General features: G+C 42.6%; 1 protein-coding gene across 1 annotated transcript in view; it reads right to left on the reverse strand.

The window, feature by feature from the left end:
- The window catches only part of ZNF704 (zinc finger protein 704), a 267,179-nt gene that overhangs the window by 51,272 nt on the left and 189,986 nt on the right, over positions 1–25,921 (reverse strand). Inside the window, exon 3 of the mRNA XM_011989091.1 lies at positions 5,149–5,252. Within this exon, the coding sequence (XP_011844481.1) occupies positions 5,149–5,252 (104 nt within the window). The remainder of the gene's footprint in view (positions 1–5,148; positions 5,253–25,921) is intronic.

Below are 25,921 nucleotides of genomic sequence, written 5' to 3' on the forward strand. Positions count from 1 at the left end.
TGAATGGTTTGGTCACAGAGTTCCCTCTTATCCCAACCCCTCTAATTTCAACATTTTTTAAAAAAGGGATTTCTTAGCTGAGGGCAGTGGCTCACTTCTCTTATCCTAGCATTCTGAGATGCTCAGGTAGGAGGATCGCTTGAGGCCAGGAATTCGAGGCCAGCCTGGGTTACATAGTGAGACCCTGTCTGTACAGAAAAAATGAAAGAATTAGCCTGGCATGGTGGCATGCACCTGTAGCCTCAGCTACTCTGGAGGCTGAGGAGGGAGGATTACTTGAGCCCAGGGGTTTGAGGCTGCAATGAGCTGTGACTGAGTCACTGCACTCTAGCCTAGGTGAAAGAGTGAGATCCTGTTTCAAAAAAAAAATGGGGGGTGGGAGGTTCTTATAGGACTGTGATTCTTAGAATACATTTATAGGAAGTTAGTCTAACACTTAAGAATCTAAGAGAAATAATTTCTGTATAGTTATCTAAAGCCCATTTCCATTCTGCTTATTACAACAAATAGTACTGCTTTACATTTTGTGAGTGTTTTACGTTTTACAAAGCTTATTCGCACAGTCTCAAGCATTCTCACAACATCTATCCTTCAGAATAAGGATTATTATCCCAGTTTTATAGATGAGGACTCTGAGGCAGCAGGAAGCAAAGTGACTTGCTATGTGACTGGTAAGTATCCCTGGTGAGCCCAGGCCCAAGGTGGCCTGCTGGTTGGACCTCTTTCCTCAGTGCATGCAGTCCCTGGGCTGTAAACAACCTCCATTCTTTCTGGCAAAGCTGGGATAGGATAAGAATTTATTGGTAATAATTACTTTAAGACTGCTATTGGATATTACCTTTTCATTTGTGGTGGAAAGCATTATGAAATGTTTGCTAATGTGGAGAGATTTCTGCCCAGTTAGAATGTCTTCTGCCAGCCTGGCTAATATGGCGAAACCCCGTCTCTACTAAAAATACAAAAATTAGCTGGGCATGGTGGTGTGTGCCTTAATTCCAGCTATTAGGGGGTGCTAAGGCAGGAGGATCACTGGAACCTGGGAGGCGGAGGCTGCAGTGAGCCAAGATCATGCCACTGCACTCCAGCCTGGGCAACAGAGCGAGACTCTGTCTCAAAAAAAAAAAAAAAATGAATGTCTTCTGGGTGCTCTTTTAATCACTGAAGATTTGCTTTACTTTTCAAGATGCACAACCTTATTTAGCATTTGTATAAATTCTACTTTCTTTTTGGATAATTTCTCCTCCATATTTATGTGCATTTTGAATATATTAAAACTATGTTCTAATTACAAGGAAAAAACATCCCCAAATGCCTCATTAAAAAAATACTGTTAATGTCTGTGTAATTAGTAATGAAGTGAAGACAAATGGTAGATTAGCATTCATGGGGAAATTTCATAACTACCTTTACCTAATTATAGATTTCTAGCATACTCCTCAACTATGTCAAGCAAAAAGTTAAGTTAGAGGAGTGAAACTGTAAATTGAAATAGGAGAAACTACCCATCTCATTACAGCGAGGTTCTTTTAGAATGAAATGGTCATTTATGCAGTCTCATGCTTTGCCAGCATCAACAAAACCAAATTAGCATCTCACTCCCTGCAGTCTACACAGAGACTGATGCACTCACCAGACTAGAGTTGCCTGTTGTAAATAAGAAAGCTCCATTTAGTACAACAGGAGTTCAAGAAGAGCATAATATAAGGCTTGATGATTTTACTTGGTGTGAAAAACTCCCTTGGCAGGCCCTGGGTGGCTTATAAATATACTGTAGTATGCATTTGTAAAATAAAATAAAGCTAATGGTGCTAGATGTATAATCATGTTAAGTATGAGGCACTGAATTTATTTTGAGAATCAACTATTATTACAGTGTGGTTACATGGTTTCATGTCAATGCTAAAAGTGAATTTGCTTACTGATTTGTGAATGGCATTTCCTTCAGAAGGATTATAAGTGATACAGTAAAGTTTTTTTTCAGAAAAAAGTCAGGTCTGATTTATAATATTCTTAGGGGACAGAGCCTCCTTATATTAAACCACTGTTTGTCAGGAATGGAGACAGGCACTGCTGGACTCTTACCCTCTTTGCAGACCCACTTCCTGACAGAATGATCCTTTTTAGGCACAGAAAATGATCACAACAGTTTCAAAAAACTCACTGATGTGCAATAATTCTAGAGAAAATCTTTTTTTCCTAAAAAAGTGCCTTCATTATCATAAATTGCTTTCTCTATTTAAGAATTTGCTTTTTCTTACAGACTAAATGAGAGACAGCAGACAATTTGGGGTTATTAGTTGAGTAGTTATTTTTTAAACCATAAATGAGCACTGAATTACTTTATTACTATGCTAACAAAAGTTTACATTGAAGAACCAAAAGGTTTATTTTAATTCTGACCTTTAAGTACAAAGGAACACTAAAAATGTTCTCAATTAAAAAAAGAAGGCAATGGTAAAAATAATGATTACTTTAAAATACACTTTTTTTTTTTTTCCTTTAAGGATTCCATGACATTCTGCAATTCCTTTTTCTTAGAATATGTTTTGGGGGTTTTCCAGGGTTTTCCTATTTTTTATTTTTTAGAGTTGGAGTCTTTCTCTGTCACCCAGGCTGAAGTGCAGTGGCACCATCATAGCTCAATGCAACCCCAAAGTCCTGGGCCAGGACTACAGGCATGTGCTACCACACCTGGCTACAGTTTTGCCTTTACTATAATCTTTTTTTTAGCATTGCCAAAGTGAGAAAGGTAAATCTGAATACCTATTTGCTAGAGACCCCTAGAAGAGCAGTCAGGTCACTGAATGGGAGTAGTCAGGCCCATTTCAAGAACAACTCGTCTGGTGCTACGTAAAGAGGAGGTGTCGGCTGGGTGAGGTGGCTCCCGCCTGTAATCCCAGCACTTTGGGAGGCCGAGGCAGGCGGATCACCTGATGTCAGGAGTCCGGGACTAGCCTGACCAACATGGTGAAACCCTACTAAAAATACAAAAATTAGCTGGGTGTGGTGGCACATGCCAGTAATCTCAGCTACTTGGGAGACTGAGGCATGACAATCGCTTGAACCCAGAAGGTAGAGGTTGCAGTGAGCCAAGATAGTGCCACTGCACTCCAGCCTGGGTGATGGAGCAAGACTCCATCTCAAAAAAAAAAAAAAAAGAAAAAAAAAAAGAAGAGGTGTTATCCCAGCTTGGTGAATCATAATGTTGCTGGGCAATACTGATTCATGACATTAATTTGAATTCCTAGCATCTTGATCGTTCTTTCCCCCTTATAATGGGGTTGGAGTAAGTTTTGGTGAGGATTGAATATATGTTCAACGAATTTATTTTAACACCTCACATCTAAAACCAAATTGGGTGTGAACCATCTCTCAATCTCATAATTGACCACGCTGGTTTTTGAGAGAAGGTTTTCACTGATCAGAAGTCTCTTTCAGTGGTCTCAGTGCATTACATTTCAGTGAACTGCAATCTGCAATCTGGCTTTCTTCCCTGGGGAGTGCTCTTGACAAAGCCACCAGTGACCACCTTCTTGATGCAATATTCAGTCTTTTTAATGCATGACCTTCTGAAGCATCAGACACTTCTCCTTAAAACATGCTTTTCCCTTGGTTTCCATGAAACCACACTCTCCTGGTTTTCCTCTACCTATCTGGTCACCCGTCAGGGTCTTCCTGGGTGCTTTTCCCACTGCCAATTCCTTGCATGATGGTGAGCTTCACTGCCTCCCTCCTTAGCCATCTTCTCTTCTCACTTTGCTTTTACATAACTCTCTCATGGTGACCTCATCTACTCTCATGGCTTCAAAATGTTGCCTTCTAATTCTGTACCTTCAGCCCAGATCTCTCTCCAAAGATACACCCAAATCTCTACCAGATGTTGCCCCTTGAATGATCCTCAGGCACTGCCTATTAAACATGTTTCCTATTGTCTTCTTCAGCAACTTCAGCTCTTGAACCAAACATTTGCCAATACATCTCTTCCTGTGTGTTATTCACCTACCCCAGTGAATGTCCTCCCCTTGCTGAAGCACACCAACTGCCTGGAAGTCATCCTTGACCCACCCTCCTGCTCACTCTCTCTGTCCAGCACCAAATACTCTTGATTCTGCATTCTTCACATTTCTTGATTATGTCCTATTCACCTCCACTGTGACCACCAAGGTCTTTTCTTTTCCTTTTGGTTGATAAACCTAATCATAACTTTGCAGGGCTAGAATCACTTTAATGGTGCTCCCATAGCCTCAGCATAAAGTCCAAACTCCTAGCCAGGCATAAATGACCCCTCCTGAAAGGTCTGCCAGTCTCTCCAACTTCACCTCCTACTGCCTGACCTCCTTATTTACTGTGTTGGATTATATGAGACAAAATCGTATCACGATTAAGAGAATAAATCTGGAATCAAAAAGACATGGAGAATTTCAGTTCTGCCAGTTAATCCCTATGAGCCTTAGTTTACTCATCTGTAAACTAGTGATAATAATATCTCATAGAATTGCTGTGGGAATTACAGGAGATAAGGCAAGCATAGTACTTGTTTACTGACACATAGTAATGCTCAATAAATGCTAGCCATTCATATGGCTATGATTGATGGTCTTTCTTCCCCAAAGAGACAGTATACTACCTAGGAGTGTGGATACTTTTTCAATGAGGTATTCAATTCTTCTAGCATGGTACCTGATAAATGTGTATGAAATAAATGAATGGACTAGATAATTCTATTTGATTAAGGAGTCTGAGATAATGTTTTTAAAAAATAATCTCAGAGTTCTTTGATCCAACTGCCTCCCCAGTCAAACAGAAATAATGCTAGGGAAAGTAATTCATTAGCTCAATCTTCATTTACCTGGGAAAAAAAGGGACACAAGTACTGCAAAGACATGTCCTAGCAAGGCAGAAAATAAAGGAGCTCAGTAAAAGTGAGTTGAATGGAGGGATGGGTGAACTAAGCAGTGGGCTCCCTGGGAAAATGAAGAGGAGGCTGACAGCTCTGGGGGCCTCGATTTCTTCCATGTTTCCCTTTGCTTCCTGCTAATGGCTGAGGGTCAGTGGTTCATAGCGTTTGACAGGAATGAGATGCCTCAAAGAGAGGCCCTGCTCTTGGTGTCAAGGGGCCCTTCCCTAAGCCCCACATCCTGGGCTTACCGTTTGGTCGCACGGGAGGACTTCGAACCAAAGGGCTAGTCGACAAGCTGGTTAGTACCATTGCTGCTGTCACCTTGTCCATGTCTAGTTCCTCTGAAGATTTCCTGTAAAACAGGAAGGGACATTGGTGACTGTTCACTCTGCATCTGCTATGGGCTACACAAGGTACCATATGCTGTCACGCGTTTACTCTATTAACTTATCCCCATGAACAACCAATGCTCTGTTAGCTTTATTTTACAGATGAGGAAGCTGAAGTCCATGAAGTGAAGTGTTTCAAAGTCATACAGTATTAGGAAGACAAGGATTCCATCACCCATACTTCATCTAACAACTGTTCATTGAGAGTGTGCTGTGGGCTAGACCCTGTTCTAGCCATGAATGATACGAGGTGAACAGCAGACAAGGTTCTTGCTTTCATGGAGCCTAGAGGATGGTAGGAAGCAACACGCTTATCAGTAAACAAACAAGCTAGAAAGAACAAAATCATTTCGGATAGTGACAAGGGCTATGAAGTGAATACACAGGCTAACGTGATAGTGCCTGCCTGTGGGGGCTGCATCTAAGGTGGCCAGATGTTTCTCTGAGGCGGTGACGTCTGAGGTGAACTGTGAACGTGGGGGAGAGTCTGTCCTGAGGGGCAGGGAAGTGCACCCCAAGCTGAGGCAGCAGCCTGTGGAAAGGCATGGCAGTGGGAATGTGCAGGAATGTTTAAAGGTTGATCTTACCGTGTGAGAAGGGGAGAGCAGTGCAGAGCTGGTCAGATGGGGTCTGGTGGCCATGGAAGGTGTTTTGATTTTATTCTAAGTGAAACAGAAAGTCCCTGGGAGGCTTTAAGCAGGCCTAGTGAAGTAATATGATGAATATCTGTAATATAATTAATTAGCTGAGCTGCTATATGGAGAATGGATTTTAGGGAAGGTAGAATAGAAGCAGGGAGGCTACTTAGGAGATGACTGCTAGGAGTCCAGGAGAGCCTGGACTAGGGTGGGGACAGTGGCTGGAGACCCAGCAAGACTGGCTGATGCAGTTGGACGTGGGAGATGAGCAAAAGGGACCGAGGAAGGCTGTCAGGTGTTGGCTGGAGCACTAACTAGAGCCATTTACTGAGAAGGGAAGAGGCTGGAGAAGAAATGCAACTAGGGGTGTTTGAGCTCCCGAGCTTTTAAAAAAGTTTTTAAAAACTACTTACTATAAAAAGAGTAGGTCATGGGAATAGTTACCATGTTGTTAAAGTGAAGAGCCACTGGCAATGATTCACTGAGATGAAGAGGTTGCTCTGGTTCATTAATTTTGGCCAGTTAACCCTGAATAAAGGTTCATAAGATTATGATCATGGTGACTGGAGTCAACTTCTTTTAAGCTTATTTCAATAAAGGAGGTAAAATTGAGAGGCAAAAGTTTGTGTCGTATGATGAAATCAAATAAATTGTACCACCTCCTGAGAGATGAACATTTTCAAATTAGAGAACAGCTGAAGAAGCCCAACAGAGGATTAATAAGCCATATCCACAAATGAATTGTCACTTTGACACATGTGGCTTTCATTCACAGGTGTGCTACCTGATTTGTAAAAGCAATGAACTCTTAGAGATAGAAACTTCATAGCACTGCTTCACAAAACAGTGGGAAGATAAATTCTTAAACTGGAGAAAAAAACAAATAGTTCCCAATTATGGGTGGGAGGGTCTGCTCAATTAATTTCATCATGAAGTTACAATTTTTGTAAATTGTTACAGTTTGGCTCTCTGAAGTCCACCCATGATACTAAATTATTAAACAAAGCCTATTCTTTCAATCGAAGGTACCAAGAGACTGAAATCTTTGAAATTTTCTTCAATAATTCTTCTCAAAGCACCTTACGCTCCTTATGCACCTTACGCACCTTAGCAAATTGTTCTATCAAAAGACAAATTACTTGTTTCAGAGATGACTATTAAAATACTTTTGTAAAGCAAGCTTAAGAGTGCACAGTAGCCGGGCACGGTGGCTCAAGCCTGTAATCCCAGCACTTTGGCAGACCGAGACGGGCGGATCACGAGGTCAGGAGATCGAGACCACCCTGGCTAACATGGTGAAACCCCGTCTCTACTAAAAAATACAAAAAAACTAGCCGGGGACAAGGTGGTGGGCACCTGTAGTCCCAGCTACTCGGGAGGCTGAGGCAGGAGAATGGCGTAAACCCGGGAGGCGGAGCTTGCAGTGAGCTGAGATCCGGCCACTGCACTCCGGCCTGCGCGACGGAGCAAAACTCCGTCTCAAAAAAAAAAAAAAAAAAAAAAAGAGTGCACAATTCACTCCATACAGAAGTTTTCAAGACAACCTCATACACTTAGGGGGAAAAACTGTTCATTCATTTGGCATACCATTTAAAGATTTTACAGTATTCACAGTTTACAAGATCCCTGTACTTGGGAGTAAAGGTAAAGCCATTTTCTTAAACAGACAAAGCCTCTTGAAATCGCACCAGGGAAAGAATGCAAAGCACCTTCAGGTAATTCTGAGTGTTTTGTTGGCTTAATCTCCCCATGTAATGCTGGTCACAGAAGGGATACACTGGGGCTTGCTGCATATCCACTAATCCACCTTGGGGCTCCTCCAACTATCTGCCCTTCCCAGAGCCCAGCTCCAGGATCACCCAGAGTGGGGGACATCTGAGCTGGCTGCTGCCCACACCTCTTCCAAGACTGAATTAGGAGGGCTGCTGACTTCTCTTTCCAACAGCCAGTCTGCTTTTATTCCCTTACTAACAAAGGTTTAAGAACCAGGATAGGAGGCCCGTGCACCTGGTACAGTGGGATGACATGATTTGGTAAGGAGAGGGTCCCCTCGCCCCTCTCCAGGTTCCTACAATGACTTGCTAAACAACCTTTTTCCCTCTTCTACATCTTGGTTTCAGGGATCTTTTCACCCCTCTCTCAATCTGCTTTGTATCTCTTTTGATTTTCCACACCTAAGGTGAACATTTTGCTTTAGAGGTCTAATTGATAATTAACTCAAATACTGATTTATGTGTTTTTAAAAATATGACAATACAGAATGCATCACTGTAAAATATACATTTTGCATTGCAAAAATCTACCACATTTCAAAATAATTATTGAGCATCATAAAGAGATTTACAGTGAAGAATGAAAAAAGGAATAATTAGTATAATCAGAGTGTTTTTGGATTTGGATTTCCTTTAAGTTTCCTGCTGGCACTGGAAATCACTAACAACCACAACAAAGTAAAAGGAATACATCACTAATGACTCAGTTACCTGTATTTCTCAGGGAATATTTTAATCATGCTACATGAAACGTTACCAGATGGTATGGCCTTGTGCTAAGTTGTGTTTTTGTTTTTATCTTTGTTTAACTTCTTTTGGTACACTACTATCTAATTACTGATTAACTGGTAAATTCAAATCCTTGTAATTAAACACGAAGAGATGATATACAAAGTAGAATTTGTTACACTTTGAGAAAACTGCTGCAATGCCCTTCTGGTAGATTTAGAGTTGAGAAAAAACAAACCACTAGAGGTGATATTAAATATTCTCTCCTACTTTGAATCTCAATCTACAATTGAAAACCTTAAGAATCATGTTTACTAAAGGCTTTTACCTTTTTAATTAGTCTTTCCTCCAGCTAGATTTGAATACTATGGGACTTAAATTAGGAATTATTTAAAAATACAGGTTGAGTACTCCTTATCCAGAATGTTTGAGACCAGAAGTTTTGGATTTCAGATTTTTTTTGGATTTCAGAATTTTTTTTTTTTTTTTTTTTTTTTTTTTTGAGACAGAGTCTTGCTCTGTCACCCAGGCTGGAGTGCAGTGATGTTATCTTGCCTCACTGCAACCTCCATCTCCCGGGTTCAAGTGATTCTTCTGCTTCAGCCTCCAGAGTCGCTGGGATTACAGGCATGTGCCACCACCCCCAGCTGATTTTTGTATTTTCAGTAGAGATGGGGTTTCACCATGTTGACCACGCTGGTCTCAAACTCCTGACCTCAGGGGATCCACCTCCCTCAGCTTCCCAAAGTGCTGGGATTACAGGCGTGAGCCAAGGCGCCTGGCCAGGTTTCTTTGATTTTGAAATATCTGCATATATATAATGTAAGGTACTGGGGATGGGACGCAAGTCTAAACACAAAATTGATTTACGTTTCGTATGCACCTTACCCACACAGCCCAAGGTAAGTTTATTTTACCCTAGGGGACGCTGAACAAACTGTGTGTTGTATGACTGTGACTTGCTGCATGAGGTCAGGTGTGAACTTTTCCACTTGTGGTGTCATATTGGTGCTCAAAAAGTTTTGGGCTTTGGAGTGCTTCAGATTTCAGATTTTGGAATGAGAGATGCTCAACCTGTGATAGAAGTATTCGTTATCACTCTATACATGATTTGTTCCTGAAGCCGACCTGGCTTCGGTGGATGAACAGGATTTCAAGACGGGAGAAACACATCAAGGAAGCCGGTGAGCCCTGGGCTTGCTGGGAGACCACTCAAGGGTCCTACGTGATGGATGTGGTGGAAATGTGGGCAGAGCCTGAGCCAGACCACGGGGGTGTGTGTGCCAGGCTGAGTGGTTTGTTTTATTCCTATAAGCAAAGTGAATCGACGGAACATTCATGAACCCGGGAGTGAGGTAATCAATCTGTATTTAAGAAATGAGTGAAAATGGGAAATGTAAGGAAAGTGAGGAAATGGAAGGCAGGCTGTTCAGCTGTTTTTAGTGGAGTAAAGTCTCATTTCAATCGTATTACATTAAAAGGGACACTGCCCTCCATGCAGAGATACTATTCAGTCTATGAGTATGGACCTTCCTGGATTTCTGCTGAGGCTGTGTTCTGGACCTCTCCAGGAGAGGCAGCAACAGTAATGACTAAGAGTGTAGGCTCCAGAATGAGTTAGATAATGTGGCTTCAGATCCACTCTCTGCATTGCTACCTGTGTGACCTTGGGCAAATTACTTAAACTCCCTCTTTCCTTATCTGTAAAAGAAGGATAAACATAGACTTGTTGAGAGGGTTAAATGAGAAAGTACATGAGCACTAGCATGAGCCTCAGCCACAGTCAGAATTCATGTTATGTCAGCTCTTACTAACCTTCTAATTCCTGACTACACCCATAGTGTGTGTCCCCCATGAGGGAGGAGAGCATTAGATGACTTCATTTGCTTTGCTTGTTCAGCACCAACACTAGCAGTTGTGGATTTTCCTTTTGTAAGGCAGGTATATTATTTTTGATAATGAAAAGACTGCTATAACTCTGTAAGAGCTGGCAACTGGCTCATGGAGAAGCAGCTGCTGGTCCCTCACTAGAGTTTCCAGTCGGTGCTTTGGCAAAGACACTGCTCATTACATAATGAGTCTTGGCCAGACTGTCCACAAATAGAAAAGCCTAGAGTGCTTGTTTGGATTCCATGTTTAAGAGTTTATGCTTTCAGTACTCACTCTTGGAGCACTATGTGCTAGGGGCTGTGCTAGATAGGAGAATTAACAGTCTTTATAAAAATGAACAGTTTCTACCCTCTTCAGCTCTGGTCTATTGGAGAACTAGACCTTAATCAAACACACACACAAATAAATGTAAACTTACAAATGTGATAAATGCCAGGAAGAGTACTATTGATTGGATGAGGACCAACCTAGGTACTTCTAGCTAACGGGAGAACAGGGCTGAGACTGGAAGTGAGTATGGGTGTTGCCTCAGAGGATGGAAGAACTTTTGGGCAGTGGAAGAGCCAGGGCAAGACTTCCTTTAAAAAGGAAAGGGAAGACTGAACACGAAGTGCAGTGTGCTTGGGAGGGGCAGTTCAGGGAGAGCCTTCCATGCTCTATAAGGGCTTTATCCTTATCTTAAAGGCCCTGGGAAGCACTGAAGTGTTTAAAGCGCAGTAGGGTTGGGAGAGGTTGGGTAAGGTTGGGGTGATGCTATCAGATTAGCTTTTCAAAAAGCTCATTTTGGCTGCCGTGTGGAAAATGAGTTTCTTGGGTTTGACAACCAATCTTTTATCTGAGGAATTGATTGTCTGATGACTGTGGCAGCAGGTTGCAGAATGACATCATCTACTACACGAAGAGGCAATCAGTGCAGTGCACAGCATCAGCAGAGGCAGCCCGGCCAGGTCTCATGCATGGGTGGGTGTGGCTGGTCTGTCCTTGAGCGCTCAGCTATGGCCTGTGCTTACAAACCCAGCTATTGTTTGTGCTGCAAGAAGCCTTTTCCTTCTTTCGAGCCACTTCGTGCCTGAATACTGCCTGCTTGGAGGATGCATATAAACACTGTCTCCCGTGACTAGCTAAGGGAGAGATGTTTTACACCTTGGAGAGCCATAAAAGACATTTATCAGCAATTAAAGTGCTGTAGTAACAAATGGAAGTAAAAACGAATAATATATTCCTTAGATTAGCACTAATCTAGTTCCTTAGCAACTATTGAAATCTGCTGTCTAGACCAAGTTCAGTCACTTTTAAAAACTTGTAATATTCTTAAAATGAGGAATAATATCTGAAAATAAACTCTTTTACTGGAAAGGCATAATCATCCCCAATCTTGGAATTCTGAGAAAGCTTTTACTAAGAGTTTGGTAAAACTCTGGATTCAGTAACTATTAAATATGATAAAGCACAGAACTTCATTTCCATTTTAAAGAAATCTTGTAGAAAAAGTGGTAAATGTTAACTCTTCCCAATTAATTTTAGCTTCTATTTCTTTTAAGACTATAGGGAAGTCAGTATTAATCAAAATTGATGGAAAAAGAAAAAAAATCAAAGGGAAGATTAGAAAGCTGCCTATTGCAATAAAGTGTTCAGTGGCCTGGATCGAACTAGATGGAAAAATTAAGAGTGAATATGTCATAATAAATAAGGCAATATATACCAGTACATCTGAAGCCATCTGTGGCAAAGGTCATTTTTAAGACATTTTTAATATGTCATGGATCGATACTATACAAAAAAACCATGGCCTGTGGAAAATTTCTACACCCCTTCCTCTTCATTTCTGTACCTGGCCCAATGACTAACAAAGAGCTTGCAGACTGGCACTGGCCCATTGTCCACACTTTGAGTAGCATGAAGCTAGGCAGTTGCTTTAATTTCCATTAAATTTTGAAAAGACTCCCTCCTGTCCCTCTTTCTCCTGCTTTCTGTTCTTGCCTCATGAACCCTCTACAACTTCTCTCCCCACTCACTCTGCCCACTGGACCCCTGTGTTCCATTGCAAATTGACCCTCGCGTGACCTCGCCCTCTCCCCTTTTACCATACCCAGACTCTCCCTGGTAGGTCACTCCTCCTTTCCACTGGAGTTACTCATCCCTCTACCCCCAGTGAGGTCAGGTGGGGTGTGGGCCTTTCATCTGCCTCCCTTAGGAGACCATCCCCCTTCACCCACATGCAAAAGCTCCTGGTTCTTTGAGGCACAGGCAATGCACTTATCTTGTTCTCTCTTTTCTATTTCAGGCATTGACCTTCCTGTCAGGACCTCTCTCCCCTAATATTCATAAAACACTCTGGCACATAAATTACAGCCTTTATTTTTTACCTTGCTTGGAATTATGATCCTAGGAGATGTACTGAAGGTAGCCAATATCCTAACTTCATAACTTTTGTCTCCTTAACCCACCGCCCCCAGCCAACATTCAGCAGAGTGCTGAGTTGGAGAGAAAAGACGCTGCAGTCTGACAGACTGCAGTTTAATCCCCAAAACCTCCATTTATTAGCTAAGTGCTTTTAGGCAAATCTTGCAGCTTCACAAAACTTCTGATTCCTCATCTGTAAAATGGGAATGACAATAATACAGACCTTAGAGGGTTTGGAAGAGTTAAATAAGATGAGTAAAATATCCGACATATACTAAACACTCAATAGTTATTATTATCCTCCTCCTCTTTTACCTAAAACTGTTATTTCAGTGAACCACTCTCAGGTTAAAAACCTGAATTTTACCTATTTAAGAATTTATAGGTGAAATAACATGAAATCTTGGATTTGCATGAATATACTGCAGCCTCCCACAACCCCTTCCTCAAAAGTGTGAGTTGGGGATGATTAGATGAAGTAAGATGGACAAAATGTTGACAACTGTTGAAGCCAGGGAATGGGTACTGAGGGAATCATCAGACCATTCTCTCTATATCTGTGTAGATTTGAAACTTCCATAATACGAATTTAAACAAGAACACAGCATGAACACACACCTGGACTTTGGCGGTCACCTGCCATCGCCCCATTTCAACTCCCCCCTCCCCTTTTCTGTCTAGCTCCACTCTCTGTCACTGCATCTGCTCCTCCATCTCCCAGGGACAGCCAGTCTCTGGATTTCTCCTTTCCTCACAGGCAGTTGAGGCTAGTACGTCTGACCTAGAATAGCTTACTTCTGGCTACTGTTTCCCTCCCGCCGGGTCCACTGGTGGCTCAGCGGGGTGCTCCCTTCACCAGCATCCCTGAATCCCTGGCCCTGCGAGCCTTCTGCTCCACTGGCCCAGAAGAACCAAACCCTGGCTAAATCCTCCTGGCCTGCTCTTTACTGTCCCACCCCAGGGCGTTCAGTGCTGACGGGAAACAGCGAATGACTCTGCCAGCCAGATCCATCCTCGGCACGCACCCTACCTGCACATGACCTCAGCAGGCCCTTCACCCGCCTTCGCTCACCACACCTGCCTGCTTCTAGCCAGGATTCTGCCTTATCTTCACGTCTCTCTGCAAGGCTCAGCTCCTGCCAACCCAAGCAGCAGACGCCCTTTCCTCCTAGATTATACAGAGAATTGAGGCCTCTAGGCATGGTCTTTGTCACATTCTGCCTTTCTTACCTTCTTGCTTCAGTCTCACAGGGAGGTTAGCATGGTGTTTTGCTTTCTGAAGCCACTGCCTCTACCTGTGCTGTCTTTATCCTCCTTCAACAAGACCTCCTCTCTCCTGTTCCCACTGGCCCTTCTCCCCACTTACATGAAAGGGGCCAAACAGGACCAGACAGAGAGGTAGGAAAGAAATGAGGAGAGGAGTCAAGTGATTACAGATACAAGAGGGAAGAGAATTTCAGGAAGAACAGGTTAACAGCATTAAGTGATGTAGAGAGATCAAGCCAGATGAGGACAGACAGGGAATTTAACTTAATTCCCTTGAACTTAGCAGCAAGGAAGTAGATGGAGACTCTAGCAGGAGTGGAAGTGGACTGCTGTGGGTTGCAGGGTGGATGGAAACTGGGAGGTTGAGAAATTAGAGGCAGTCATTGTAGAGGACTCTTAAAGACACTTGGCCATGAAGGGAAGGGAAGGGAAACGTGGTTCTTTGAGAAGTTAGAGAGTTTTCCTGTCCTTCAGATGAAAGGAACTCTAGCATATTTAAATGCTGATAGGAAGGAGCTACTAGGGATGAAGACGTTGAAGATACAGGAAAGAAGGGATGAGGAATGGACAAGGTCTTTACTGGGGCAGCATGACAAGGGTCCTGGGCTCCAATGGAAGTAGCTTTAGACAAAAGGAGGAACAACCACTCCTTCTACCCGGAGTGAGAACAAAGATGGGCTGGGTGCAAGCACACTTGTAGGTGTGGGGCTGGGGAAGTCGATGCTTCTCTCTGGAGGCCTCTCCTCAGAAGCAGGTAAGTTTCTCTGTGGAGAGTGGAGAGGACATTGCTGTGCTGAAGGTCTGGAATTGCTGTTATGAGTACTGGGAGAGAAAATGGAGCAGGACACCAAAAGTCTATCAAGCAGCAACTGAGGCTCAGCTGAGGTTGGAAAGCTTGGTCCCATCATGACAAGTCCTCTGCGGGGCAGCTCTTCCAACTCATGAAAATTCTCCGTAAGAAGACTCACTTTCTCCTCTCCATACCTGTGAATAAGCTGTGCCCTCTGCTTGGAACAAGCTTTCTTCTCTTCCTGCGCTGGCCTGCTTCTACTCACCCTTAGTACTCATCTCCATCCCGCTCCTGGAAGCTCTGGAAGCCGCCTTCCACCTGCCGAGGGCCAGAGGTACTGACTGCTGTGCTGTTGGACTGCATGTGCTCCCTCCTCCTCCCCACTGCGAAGATCAGGGCTTAGTTTTGCATCTTTTTATTCCCAACTTCTAGCACAAACCCTTGCTTAGGGTAAGTTTTGTTTTTGTTTGTTGAGGCAGAGTCTTGCTCTGTCACCCAGCCTGGCGTGCTGTGGTGTGCTCATGGCTCACTGTAGCTTCCACTTCCAGGGCTCAAATGATCCTTCTGCCTCAGCCTCCTGAGTGGCTGGGACTACAGGCAAACGCCACCACGCCCGGCTAATTTTTCAAGTTTTTGTAGAGACGGGGGTCTCACTATGTTGCCCAGGCTGGTCTCGAACTCCTGGACTCAAGTGATCCTCCTGCCTCAGCCTCCCAAAGTGCTGGGATTATAGGCATGAGCCACTGTGCCCAGCCTTGGGGTAAGTTCATAATCAAGGTTTTGTGGACAAATTAGCATTAAGTAAGGATGGTGACAGTCCCGGAGGAGGGGCAGGGGGAAGCACAGAACACGTATCTGAAAAACTTCTGCAGCTGTCCTCTGCTCACTCTCTTTCATCTTGTTAGACCTGGTGATTTATTTGTTTCCTCTTGTGGAAGACAATTCCTCACAAATTCAAGTATTAAATAAATCATTCATAGGATTTTTTTTTTTCTTTTTACTGGCCCTAAAAATTGTTGGCTTATCTAGGCAAAATAGATTTTGTTCCAGTGTCTGTGATAATTCTTCTATATTCACAAAGGCTCATAGACACATCAGTGAACTCTAGAATGTCAGCAATAACATTATTAAATAATAAGTTTCAAATCCCCTGAAAACAATTCTGTGTGATTAGCTGGACTTCTTGATGTGAGCAGGCTGCAAAGCACAGCTCAGGGAGGCATCTCCAACATTCCTTGATGGCATTTTTGCTTTGTAGGTTTAGCGCTTTTGATTGCAGCCAACATTTTCTCCCAGGAGTCACAAGGCCAGTCTTAAACTAAAAGAAAGCCCTCTGTGTGCATGTGATATTGTGAAACAGATATTTTGTTTTCCTCCATCCCTGTTTCCTGCTGTACAACTCCTAAAAATCCTTGGAATCTCCAGTGATAGGTGTCTTTTTGTGTGCTAATAAGATGACTGGTGGCTGGCAGCTTCTAGGTCGCTTCTGGCTGGTGCCGGTCACAGGAAAGACCAAGGCAGGATTAGAGGGTTGGACTTTCGGGCACCGTCCCCCAGTCCAACCTCTGCGGGTCGTGGGGGAAAGGGCTGATCACCAGTGGCCAGTGATTTAATAAATCATGCCTACATACAAAGCCTCCATAAAACCCAAAAGGACAGGGTTTGGAGAGCTTCCAGACAGTGGGACATGTGGAGGTTCCCAGAGGGTGGTGAGCCCAGGAAGGGCAGAGAAACGCTACACGCCTTCCCACATGCTGTGCCCTACACATCTCCTCATCTGTATCCTTTATAATAACCTTCATAATAAACCGGTAAATATAAGTCAGTTTCTCTGAGTTCTGTGAGCAGCTCTAGCAAATTAATCAAACCCGAGGAGGGTGTCCTGGGAACCCTGATTTATAGCCAGTTGGTCAGAAGCACAGTAAAACAACCTGAAACAACCTGGGGCTTGGGATTGGCATCACAAGTGGGGAATTCTTGTGGGACTGACACTTCTTCAGGTAGACAGTGTCACATTTGAACTGGAGAACACTCCCCTGTAGAACTGGTTGCTTGCTTGATGTATGGGGGAAACTCCCACACATTTGGTGTCAGAAGTGTGTTGTGGGAGTGCAGTGGGAGAGCCTGAGTGTTTACTCCTGAATTCTCAGAGCGCCCGTCTGGGACTGCCACTGAGGCTGCATGTGATGAAAAAAGACCAGAGGGAACACAGCAAATTCCTGAATTTATTCAGATAGTGTGTGTTTTGTGTGTCTCTGCGTATGGGTGTGTATATATCTGTCTATGTCTGTGTGGGTTGGTGTCCTGGGTGTGTGTCTCTGCATAGCTGTGTGGGCCTTGTGTGTATGTGTGTGTCTTGGTCCTTTGTGTATGTGTGTGTGTCTGTGTTTGTGTTCATGTAGGTTGATGTTCTGGGTGTGTGTCTCTATCTGTGTGCACAGCTATGTGTGTCTGGGTCCTCTGTGTGTGTATATGTGTATCCCTGTGTTTGTATCTATGTGGGTTGGTGTCCTGTGTGTGTGTCTGTGTGTGTATCTCGGTCCTGTATCTGTATATGCATCTGTGTGTGTGTGTGTGTGTGTGTGTGTGTGTGTGTGTGTCGGTCTCCGTGTCTGTATGGGTCAGTGCCTCTGTGTGGACTTGTGTGGACTCTGTGCATGGAGGAGGAGATGAGGGAGTGGGAGGTGGCTGTGCCCCAGACCCTGTCTCCTGCCCAGGGCAGCCAGCCTCTTTCTTCTAGCTCCCTGGGATGGCAAAGTCCTTGCTTGCTTCTCTGTACCCCACTAAGTATGAGCTTGCTCCTCAGTCATGGCCAAAGAAAGGTTATCAAACTCTGGAAAGGGCTCTTGATTGTTTCAGGAAGCTGCTGGCTGGGGTGCATTTAGCTGGGCTGCTGTCTGTGCAGGCTGTCAACCAGTCACTCCTGGGGTCCCGGGGAGCACCTCATCCAGCAGAGCCTGTCATATGTGCAGGGGTGGCAGGGCCCAGGCTAATGGGGTTGAAGTGCCCTGTGTCATTTGGGTCATTCTCAGGTTAACGGTCTGCCTGATAAATGTCATGGTTATTCTCAAGAAGAAAACTAATCAAAGTTGCACCTCTCACTCTTACGTCTGTGTCCACTTTGAGTCACTCCAGGCTTACTGATGGGGTTAAGTACGTTATTGCTTGGAGCCTCAAATCCACTTAAGCCCCAATAATGTAAAGAACTTCCAGCTACATTTTCATGGTGATAACAGTTATATCATGAGAGCAGTTGGGAGAAAACAAATCCAGCATTTTCTTATTTGACAATGCAAGAAAAATAAGGTGATTTTTTTCTTTTTTTCTTTTTTTTAAAAGAAAAAACAGATTTAAAAAGACCACACTTCTTATTTCTGCTGCTTCTCTTACCTGAAATAGTATCCTTATTATGTTGGCAACAGACTGAAACATGGGCTAGAAGTGACAGTTGTAGCTATTTTACTTTTGTTTTTTCCAAGAGAGAAGACTCATATCATTCCTAACAGAGCCACCCCTATTGGGTTCCCCAGGAGCAAGGGGGGATGTGTCTCCCCTCAGAGAGCAGCTGTGGAGCCATCCCTGCTTGTGTACTGCAAAGGCAGCGGGGCCTGGGCTCTGGGTAATGGCCTTGCCCTTCAGGAGCAGCTGCTCTACTTGGGCAGAGAAATGAAAGGCTCAAGTCAAGGGGGCTAATTTGCTGAGATGCTTTAGGCTGAGAGTTATTCAGAGTTTTTCATTATAACTTTAAATTTTGGTTTATTTCACCTTCAGCCTGTCTGGGACCTGCCTGCAGATTTCAGCCACTTCTAGATACACCTGGGACAGGGCTGATACCTCCACTGTCTTACACGGTGAAGAGGGGGACAAACTGATGTGTGACATAGACCACTGAATCAATCCCCTTTTAAGCTGCTTAAGTTCTAGATTTACTTTCAAAGAGAAAAAAAATTGCCATCTTTTTAAAAAAATTGCATCTTCTTTCTCCTAATAGCTAATATTTATTGAGCATTCATGACATGTATACACTATTTTAAACTGCCACTGTGGGTTGATGTCACTTTGCCATTTTATAAACATGGAGACTTTGGTAACTTTCTAACAGTACTTGGCCAGTCAGCCGGGCCTGTCCTCTTCAGAGGCGCAATGGGGTCTTTATACTACAGACTAATGCTGTTTGCATGATCATCCCTATCACTTTGTTTTTAATTTAAGACAAACATGTAATTTCCTATAATTGAAATATATATGTGAGCTAAGATCAATTCCTTTTAGGTCACACATTTAAAATTGTGTTATAATGGAAAGTATTTCCTTTATATATAGGGGTGGGTCCACATTAATGAGAATGTAATATATGGATTATAGGCCAACTACTCATTTAAAAAAGAGTGTTTTGCTTTCAAAAGGATCTCTATGGGCTTTCTTTAAATAGTATTCTTATAATATACCTAAAATGTTTTGAATAATTCAATTTCAATTCAATTCATATACTCAAACTCTAATCTCTACACTGACACCTGTTCTATGTTATTAGGTTGAACCATATGAAATTGTGAATCTTCATTAATCTTTTTGTCTATAAAAATGGCAATTTCATACGGTTCAGCCTGTATTTGTGCTAATTCAAATACTATTTATCTTTTGTTTCACAGGCCAGAAGTGAACCGGTTTGTCCTCATTTAAATTCGATTGTTTCAATCAATGAGCCAGATAATGGTTCTCTTTTCTAGGGTGTGTATATTATTGAAGATAATCTTCAATAATATAATTCAAGCAGGCCTCAATTCAGTAATACTTACCATGTACAAAGTATTGCTTTAGGCAGAATTCCTTGCTCCAAAGCTTGTCAATGCTCTTCATAAGACACTTGGAATGTCCAAATTTGGGGAAATGGATGGAAGCACCTATGTTGCCCTCTGGAGGATTCTCATACACACATAACATTACTGGCTCTATTTCCTGTGTCCTTTTATTTATATTTTAATTGTGTTACCAATATATGTTTCTGTCAGTTCATACAGCTTTTATTTGATGACTGATCAATTTGAACTTTCAATACAGGTATCCTGTCCCTAGAAAATGGTAATTCTATCATTTAAAATATTTGTTCATAATGGAACTATCTAAGCTCTATGAAATCAAATCTATTTACTGAATATCCGCAGGCTGGACAATTGCACATCTAGATGTGTATACTCCGTGCCCAAGGAACATGACTTCCCCAAAGGAATGAGCAGAAGAATCTGATACAGCTAGAAACACAATGCAAAGGTTACCACTGGGCATAACAGCAGATCAGTAACATGGCTGGGTGGCTACTGGCCAGGGCATATCCAGTTTCCTGTAATAGGAGGTGGATGAATACAGGTTAATAATGCCAAACAGGGCTTAGGCAAAAGCCAAGTGAAGTCCACAGTCCAGAGAAGGCAAAGCATTGCAGCTCCTATTTAACATTTCTCCTGAAAACAATATACATGGCTTATAAGCCTAGGATGCTGGAATTAATATTTAATGTGGAAAGCATTGCTAAAAATGATTGTATAGCTATCAGGTATAAATCATAATTTCCACCTCTGCTAATAACTTTTAGCTCATTTAGGTTGTCATAGTTGTGTAGCAGCAGTTTATAGGCAACCTTACTGTAATAGCATGTTGATTCAACTATGTTGGAATTATTCAATCTATCTTCCAGTTCTACACTATTATGAAGTTCTAAATATTTCAAATACTAATAGGCCTCTATTAGTCAAGAGCTCAGTGGCTATCTGTCTTCTTTCCTTTTTTTTTTTAGTTTTGAATTATTAGGAAAGGCTGATTAAAATCAACTTTCCACATACTTCAAGCGAACCCATGAGCTTATGATAAGGAGTTAGCAAGCACATAGACTACAGAACTGGGATTTACTTGAAATTTGATGGGAACGTGAGCCAACTAAAAATTATTATAAAAATATAGAGAAAAAAGCATTTCCAATATGACACATCACTAACATTAACGTTTCTTTTCCTACTTGGTATGTTATTTCTATGAAGGTTCATCTACCACAGACAGAAATAAGCACCTGATTTCCTGTGTCAGTAGGAAAAACTTCTGAAAGTTCAGGCCAGGCGTGGTGGCTCACGCCTGTAATCCCAGCACTTTGAGAGGCCAAGCCAGGCAGATCACCAGGTCAGGAGATCAAGACTATCCTGGCTAACAGGGTGAAACCCCGTTTTTACTAAAAATACAAAAATTAGCCAGGCGTGGTGGCGGGCACCTGTAGTCCCCGCTACTTGGAAGGCGCAGGCAGGAGAATGGCATGAACCTGGGAGGTGGAGCTTGCAGTGAGCCAAGATGGCACCACTGCACTCCAGCCTGGGCAACGCCACCTCAAAAAAAAAAAAAAAGCAGTAATGATGTGTCAGTTTGACTCTTCCAAGAAGCAGACACCAAGAAAGGATCAGTTCTATAAAGGACTTATTGGGGAAGGTGCCTATGAAGGATGGTGGGGTGACAGCCGGAGAAGGCAGGGAGAGCCAGCCAGACAACCAGGCAGGTTTGACCCCTGGGAGAAAGGAAGGATTGGGTGGGAAGAACTTTGGAGCAGTTCTAAGAAAGTGTCAGCCCAAGGCGATGGGGCATCCTGAGGAAAGGTTGCCCATTACAGGAGTCCTGTGTCAGCCTGCTCTACTGTGCTAGGACCTTGGAGAGGATGAGCCCCAGGGAGGATGGCCTCGGTGGCTGCCATGGATCAGCAGCAGCAGGAGGCTGTCCACCACCATGCTCCCCACAGCAGCAGCTTTGCTTGTAAGATCTCAGGGGTGCACTTCCATCCCCTCCATGAGTGCTGTTTCCTTTTGGTGATTATGTAGTTTTGTCCCTAGGATCTCGTATCTTACAAACAAAGCTCCAAAATCCCTGGGCTAGACATCTTTGCCAGCTTCCCTGAGGATCGGTTGTCTGCTTATGTGCTTTTCCTACCCAGCCAGGTGGCACTTGCTGTTATGGTAAAGGGGAAAAAGATGGTCAGGTTAAATAAAGCCTCTGGGGTGACTTCCTATCTCCTGTCTTCCAGAACTGTTTGAGAGCCACTCCAATATTGGCCCAAGACTTACCCTTATTAACTTGTTTAGGTTATGGTCCTACCAGGTCAAACCCAGGGTATAATCAACCTCTTAAAATAAATCATAATAGTAAACATTCATGCAGCATTTCCCATTTGTCAACCACTGTTCAGCCTGTATATTCATTAAGTCAGTTACTCCTCATAAGTCTATGAGGTCAATATTACTCTCTTCATTTTTTTAGGGATGAGGAAACAGCCACAGAGAGGTAAAGTGAAGTAAGTGGTGGGGTTTGGATTTCCACCCAGGCAGTTGGGCACTACAGTATGTATGCATTATGACAGTGATTACATCTCCCCAAGATTCACATGTTGAGGCCGTACCCTCAACATGATAGTATTTGGAGATGAAGTCTTTGGGAGGTAGTTAGGTTTCGATGAGGTCATGAGGGTAGAGCCCCCAGGATAACATTCGTGTATTATAAGAGGAAGAGACACCAGAGCCTCCTCTCTCTACCGTGTGAGGCCACAGCAAAAGGTGGCTATGTGCAAGCCAGGAAGAGGACCTTCAACCAAAAACTGAATCTGCCAGGACCTTGATCGTGGACTTCCCCGCCTCCAGAACCGTGAGAAATAAAGATCTGTTGTTTAAGCCACAAGTCTGATATTTTGTTATAGTAGCCTGAGCAGACTAAGACAGTGGTTTTTTGTTTTTATTTTATATTTGTTTGCAATCAGCTTTCTTAGGTTGAATAAGACAATGTTTTTACCCAGTATACTGGGGAGGGAGGTTGGCAAGAATTAGGCAAGCAGAGAGGGTACCAGACATGTGAGGTGCAGTTTAGCACAGGGCTAATTCTTCTGGCATACAGGAATACCAAAAGCTGGAGGCCAGCTTGGCAGCAGGAGGCCCACCTGGGTGAGCTTCGGGTATACTGTGGCACTGCAAACAGGCACGTGAATCTCAGGCCTAGGCTAACAGAGTGCTTCCTGACACCATCCTATGGTGGTTCCTACTGTACTTCCAGCCATAATTGGTTCAACAGTTCTGTATGTTCTAGCCTTCCAGTGACAGATATCAGAGGCTGTAGCTAAGCAGTCACAGGGAAAATGGACACTGACAACAGTCCCAATGGCAGTGATGATTCTGATAGTAGCAGCAGTGGCAAGAGGAGTCAATAGTGGCAAATGGCAGCAGTCTCAGGAATACTGGGGTTAGTGATGTTTTTGTCACATCCACTAAGAATAGACAAACCCACTATAAATGGGAGGTCAGGGGTAAACTCTGTATCAGGAAAGGAAAATGTATAGATACATGCAAAAAAATTTTTGTATATTATTTCAGTGGGTTGACAGATTCTTTGAAATTGATCCATAACCTCCAGCAGGTTAAAGACTCACTGCTTTAAAGAAACTCGAGGGAGTACCTGTGGAGCTCAAAATACATAACCTGTCTTTGAAGGTCCTGTGATAAAGGGCAGAACACCAGTGTGATTGTTTTATAAGGGTTTCCAGGGGACAGGAGAAACTACCAACTACTGAGGCTCAGATTTTTTTACTTTATATGCTGGAGAAATTAAAAGGGTGGGGCCGCAAAACACTAAGTGAACTACATGACTCCCGTAAAAGCGAATTATGCCTGATTCATCTCTTACAATTTTGAGGATATAAATATGCATGTGGGTAAAGGAGAAGCAGTGAAGGTAATGGCTCACAGCACCCTACCCCTATGGATGCATAACTATAGTATCTAGCAGGACAGACCACAAACAACACCCAAAGCAATTCAAATTGTGAAAAGTAGTACCTTGAAGGTGATCTCTTTAGTCTTTAAAAATGCCTTTAATAAATGCTCCACTATGGTTCGAGTTTGCTCCCCACAAAGTCCATGTGTTGGAAACTTAATTCCCAACGCAACAATGTTGGGAGGTGGGACCTCTAAGAGGTGATTGGGTCATGAGGGCTCAGCCCTCAGGAATGGATTAATGCTGTTATTGTGAGCATGGGTTAGTTATCCCAGAAGTGGGTTCCTGATAAAAAGGACGAGTTCAGCCCCATTCCTTTCCTCTCTTGTGTACTCTCTAACCATGTGATGCTTTCTGGCACTTTATGACACAGCAACAAGGCCCTCACCAGATACAGCCCCTCCATCTTGGACTTCCCAGCCTCCAAAACTGTAAGCCAAATAAAATTCTATTGTTTGTAAATACCCAAGTATTCTGTTATAGCAATATAAACCAGACAAAGACAGGCTCAATCTTATAGACTATTTTTTAAAAAAGGGAATTAGCATGAAATTGAAGGAAACTTCCATAAATAACCAGTTTAGAGATGGGGGGGGAAAGTGGAAATGAATGGACACGTCTCCCCAGAGACATGTCAACAACTGAGTTCCTGTAGAACTGCTGCTTAGGATCATTTTATAAACGTGTTGGAGCAGGGCACAGGAAAATGTTTGGATCTGCTGATGATCCTGACCTCTCAACTGATGAGGATAGATTTCAGATGATATTTTAAGATTATACTAAATAGACAGAATGTTGGTGTGTTTTAATGTGGGAAAATGCGAGGTAATGAATTAAAAAAAAGTATCACCAAGTTTAAGGCATATGAGATCTGAGTGATCAGTTACAACCCAGAAGAGTTTCCTGGGATTAAATGATAGAATCCACTGTTAGAAAAATGATCTCAGGGTCAGCTAGACCAACCTGTCACCTGAAGCCACTGACACCTTCCACTGCATCCTCCCTAGATGAACACTGCATTTTGCTTTCACAGTGAGGAACTCATCATCCCTGGAGGAAGCCTCTTCTTTCAGACAATTCAATGTTTAGAAGGTTGAAGCAACTTAGGTCTTTTCCTTATGTAGTACAGTGTTTCAGGATGACAGAGAGCAATTCTGATCCCTCTTTGACAGAAATGTCACTCACATTGGAAGGACTAGGATGCTTCAGTCTTGATTTGCCTATTCTAGATAGTTTATATAAATGAACTCATACAACATGTAACATTTTGGGACTGCTTTCTTTCACTTAACCATGTTTTCAAGGTTGATCTCTGTTGTAGCATGTATCAGTACTTCATTTCTCATATTGCGAAATAATATCTGTTGTATGGGTGTGTCACATTCTGTTTATCCATTCATCAGCTGATGGACATTTGGGTTGTTTCTAAATTTTTGGAATAATGAATAATGCTTTTATGAATATTCATATATGAGGTTTTGTGTGGACATGTATTTTCAGTTCTCTTGGGTATATACTTAAGAGTGGAACTGACGGGACATATGGCAACTCCCTGTTTAACCTTTTGAGATTAAACAGTGACTGCACACTGTTACAATTCCACTGGCAATGCACAAGAGTTTCAGTTCCTCCACATCCTCTCTGACACTTGCTATTGTACATCTTTTTTTTTTTTTTTTTTTTTTTTTACAGCCATCATAGTGGGTATGAAGTCATTTGGATTTGCATTGCCCTGATAATTAAAGATGCCAAGCATCTTTTTATGTGTGCCTATTTTCCATTTGTATATCTTCCATGGAAAAACGCCTACACAAGTCCCTTGCCCATTTTTTCAACATTTTACTTTAAAAAATTGACAAATAATAATTGTATATATGGGATACACAGTGATGATTTGATACGCAATATATAGTGATCAGATCAGGGTAATTAGTATGTCCATCATCTCAAACATGTATCATTTCTTTGTGTAGAAACATTCAATATCCTCCTTCTAGCTATTTGAACTATATATTAATGTTAACTAGAGTCATCCCACAGTGCTATAGAACTAGAACTTATTCCATCTAGCTGTAATTTGTATCCTTTAACAAGTCCCCCCCGCATCCCCTTTTCTTTGCCCATTTTAAAATTTGGTTGTCTTTTTATTATTGAGTGGTAAGAGCTTTTACATATTCTAGATACTATATCCTTATATATGATTTGCAAATACTTTCTCTCATTCTTTGGGCTATCTTTTTACTTTCTTGATAGCGTTCTTTGTAGCACTAAAGTCTTCAGTTTTTATGAAGTCCAATTTATTTACTCTTTTGTCACTTGTGCTTTTGGTGTCATATCTAAGAAACCATTGCCAAATC

Source organism: Mandrillus leucophaeus, unplaced genomic scaffold (assembly GCF_000951045.1).
Source record: "Mandrillus leucophaeus isolate KB7577 unplaced genomic scaffold, Mleu.le_1.0 Scaffold346, whole genome shotgun sequence".
Classification (NCBI taxonomy): domain Eukaryota; kingdom Metazoa; phylum Chordata; class Mammalia; order Primates; family Cercopithecidae; genus Mandrillus; species Mandrillus leucophaeus.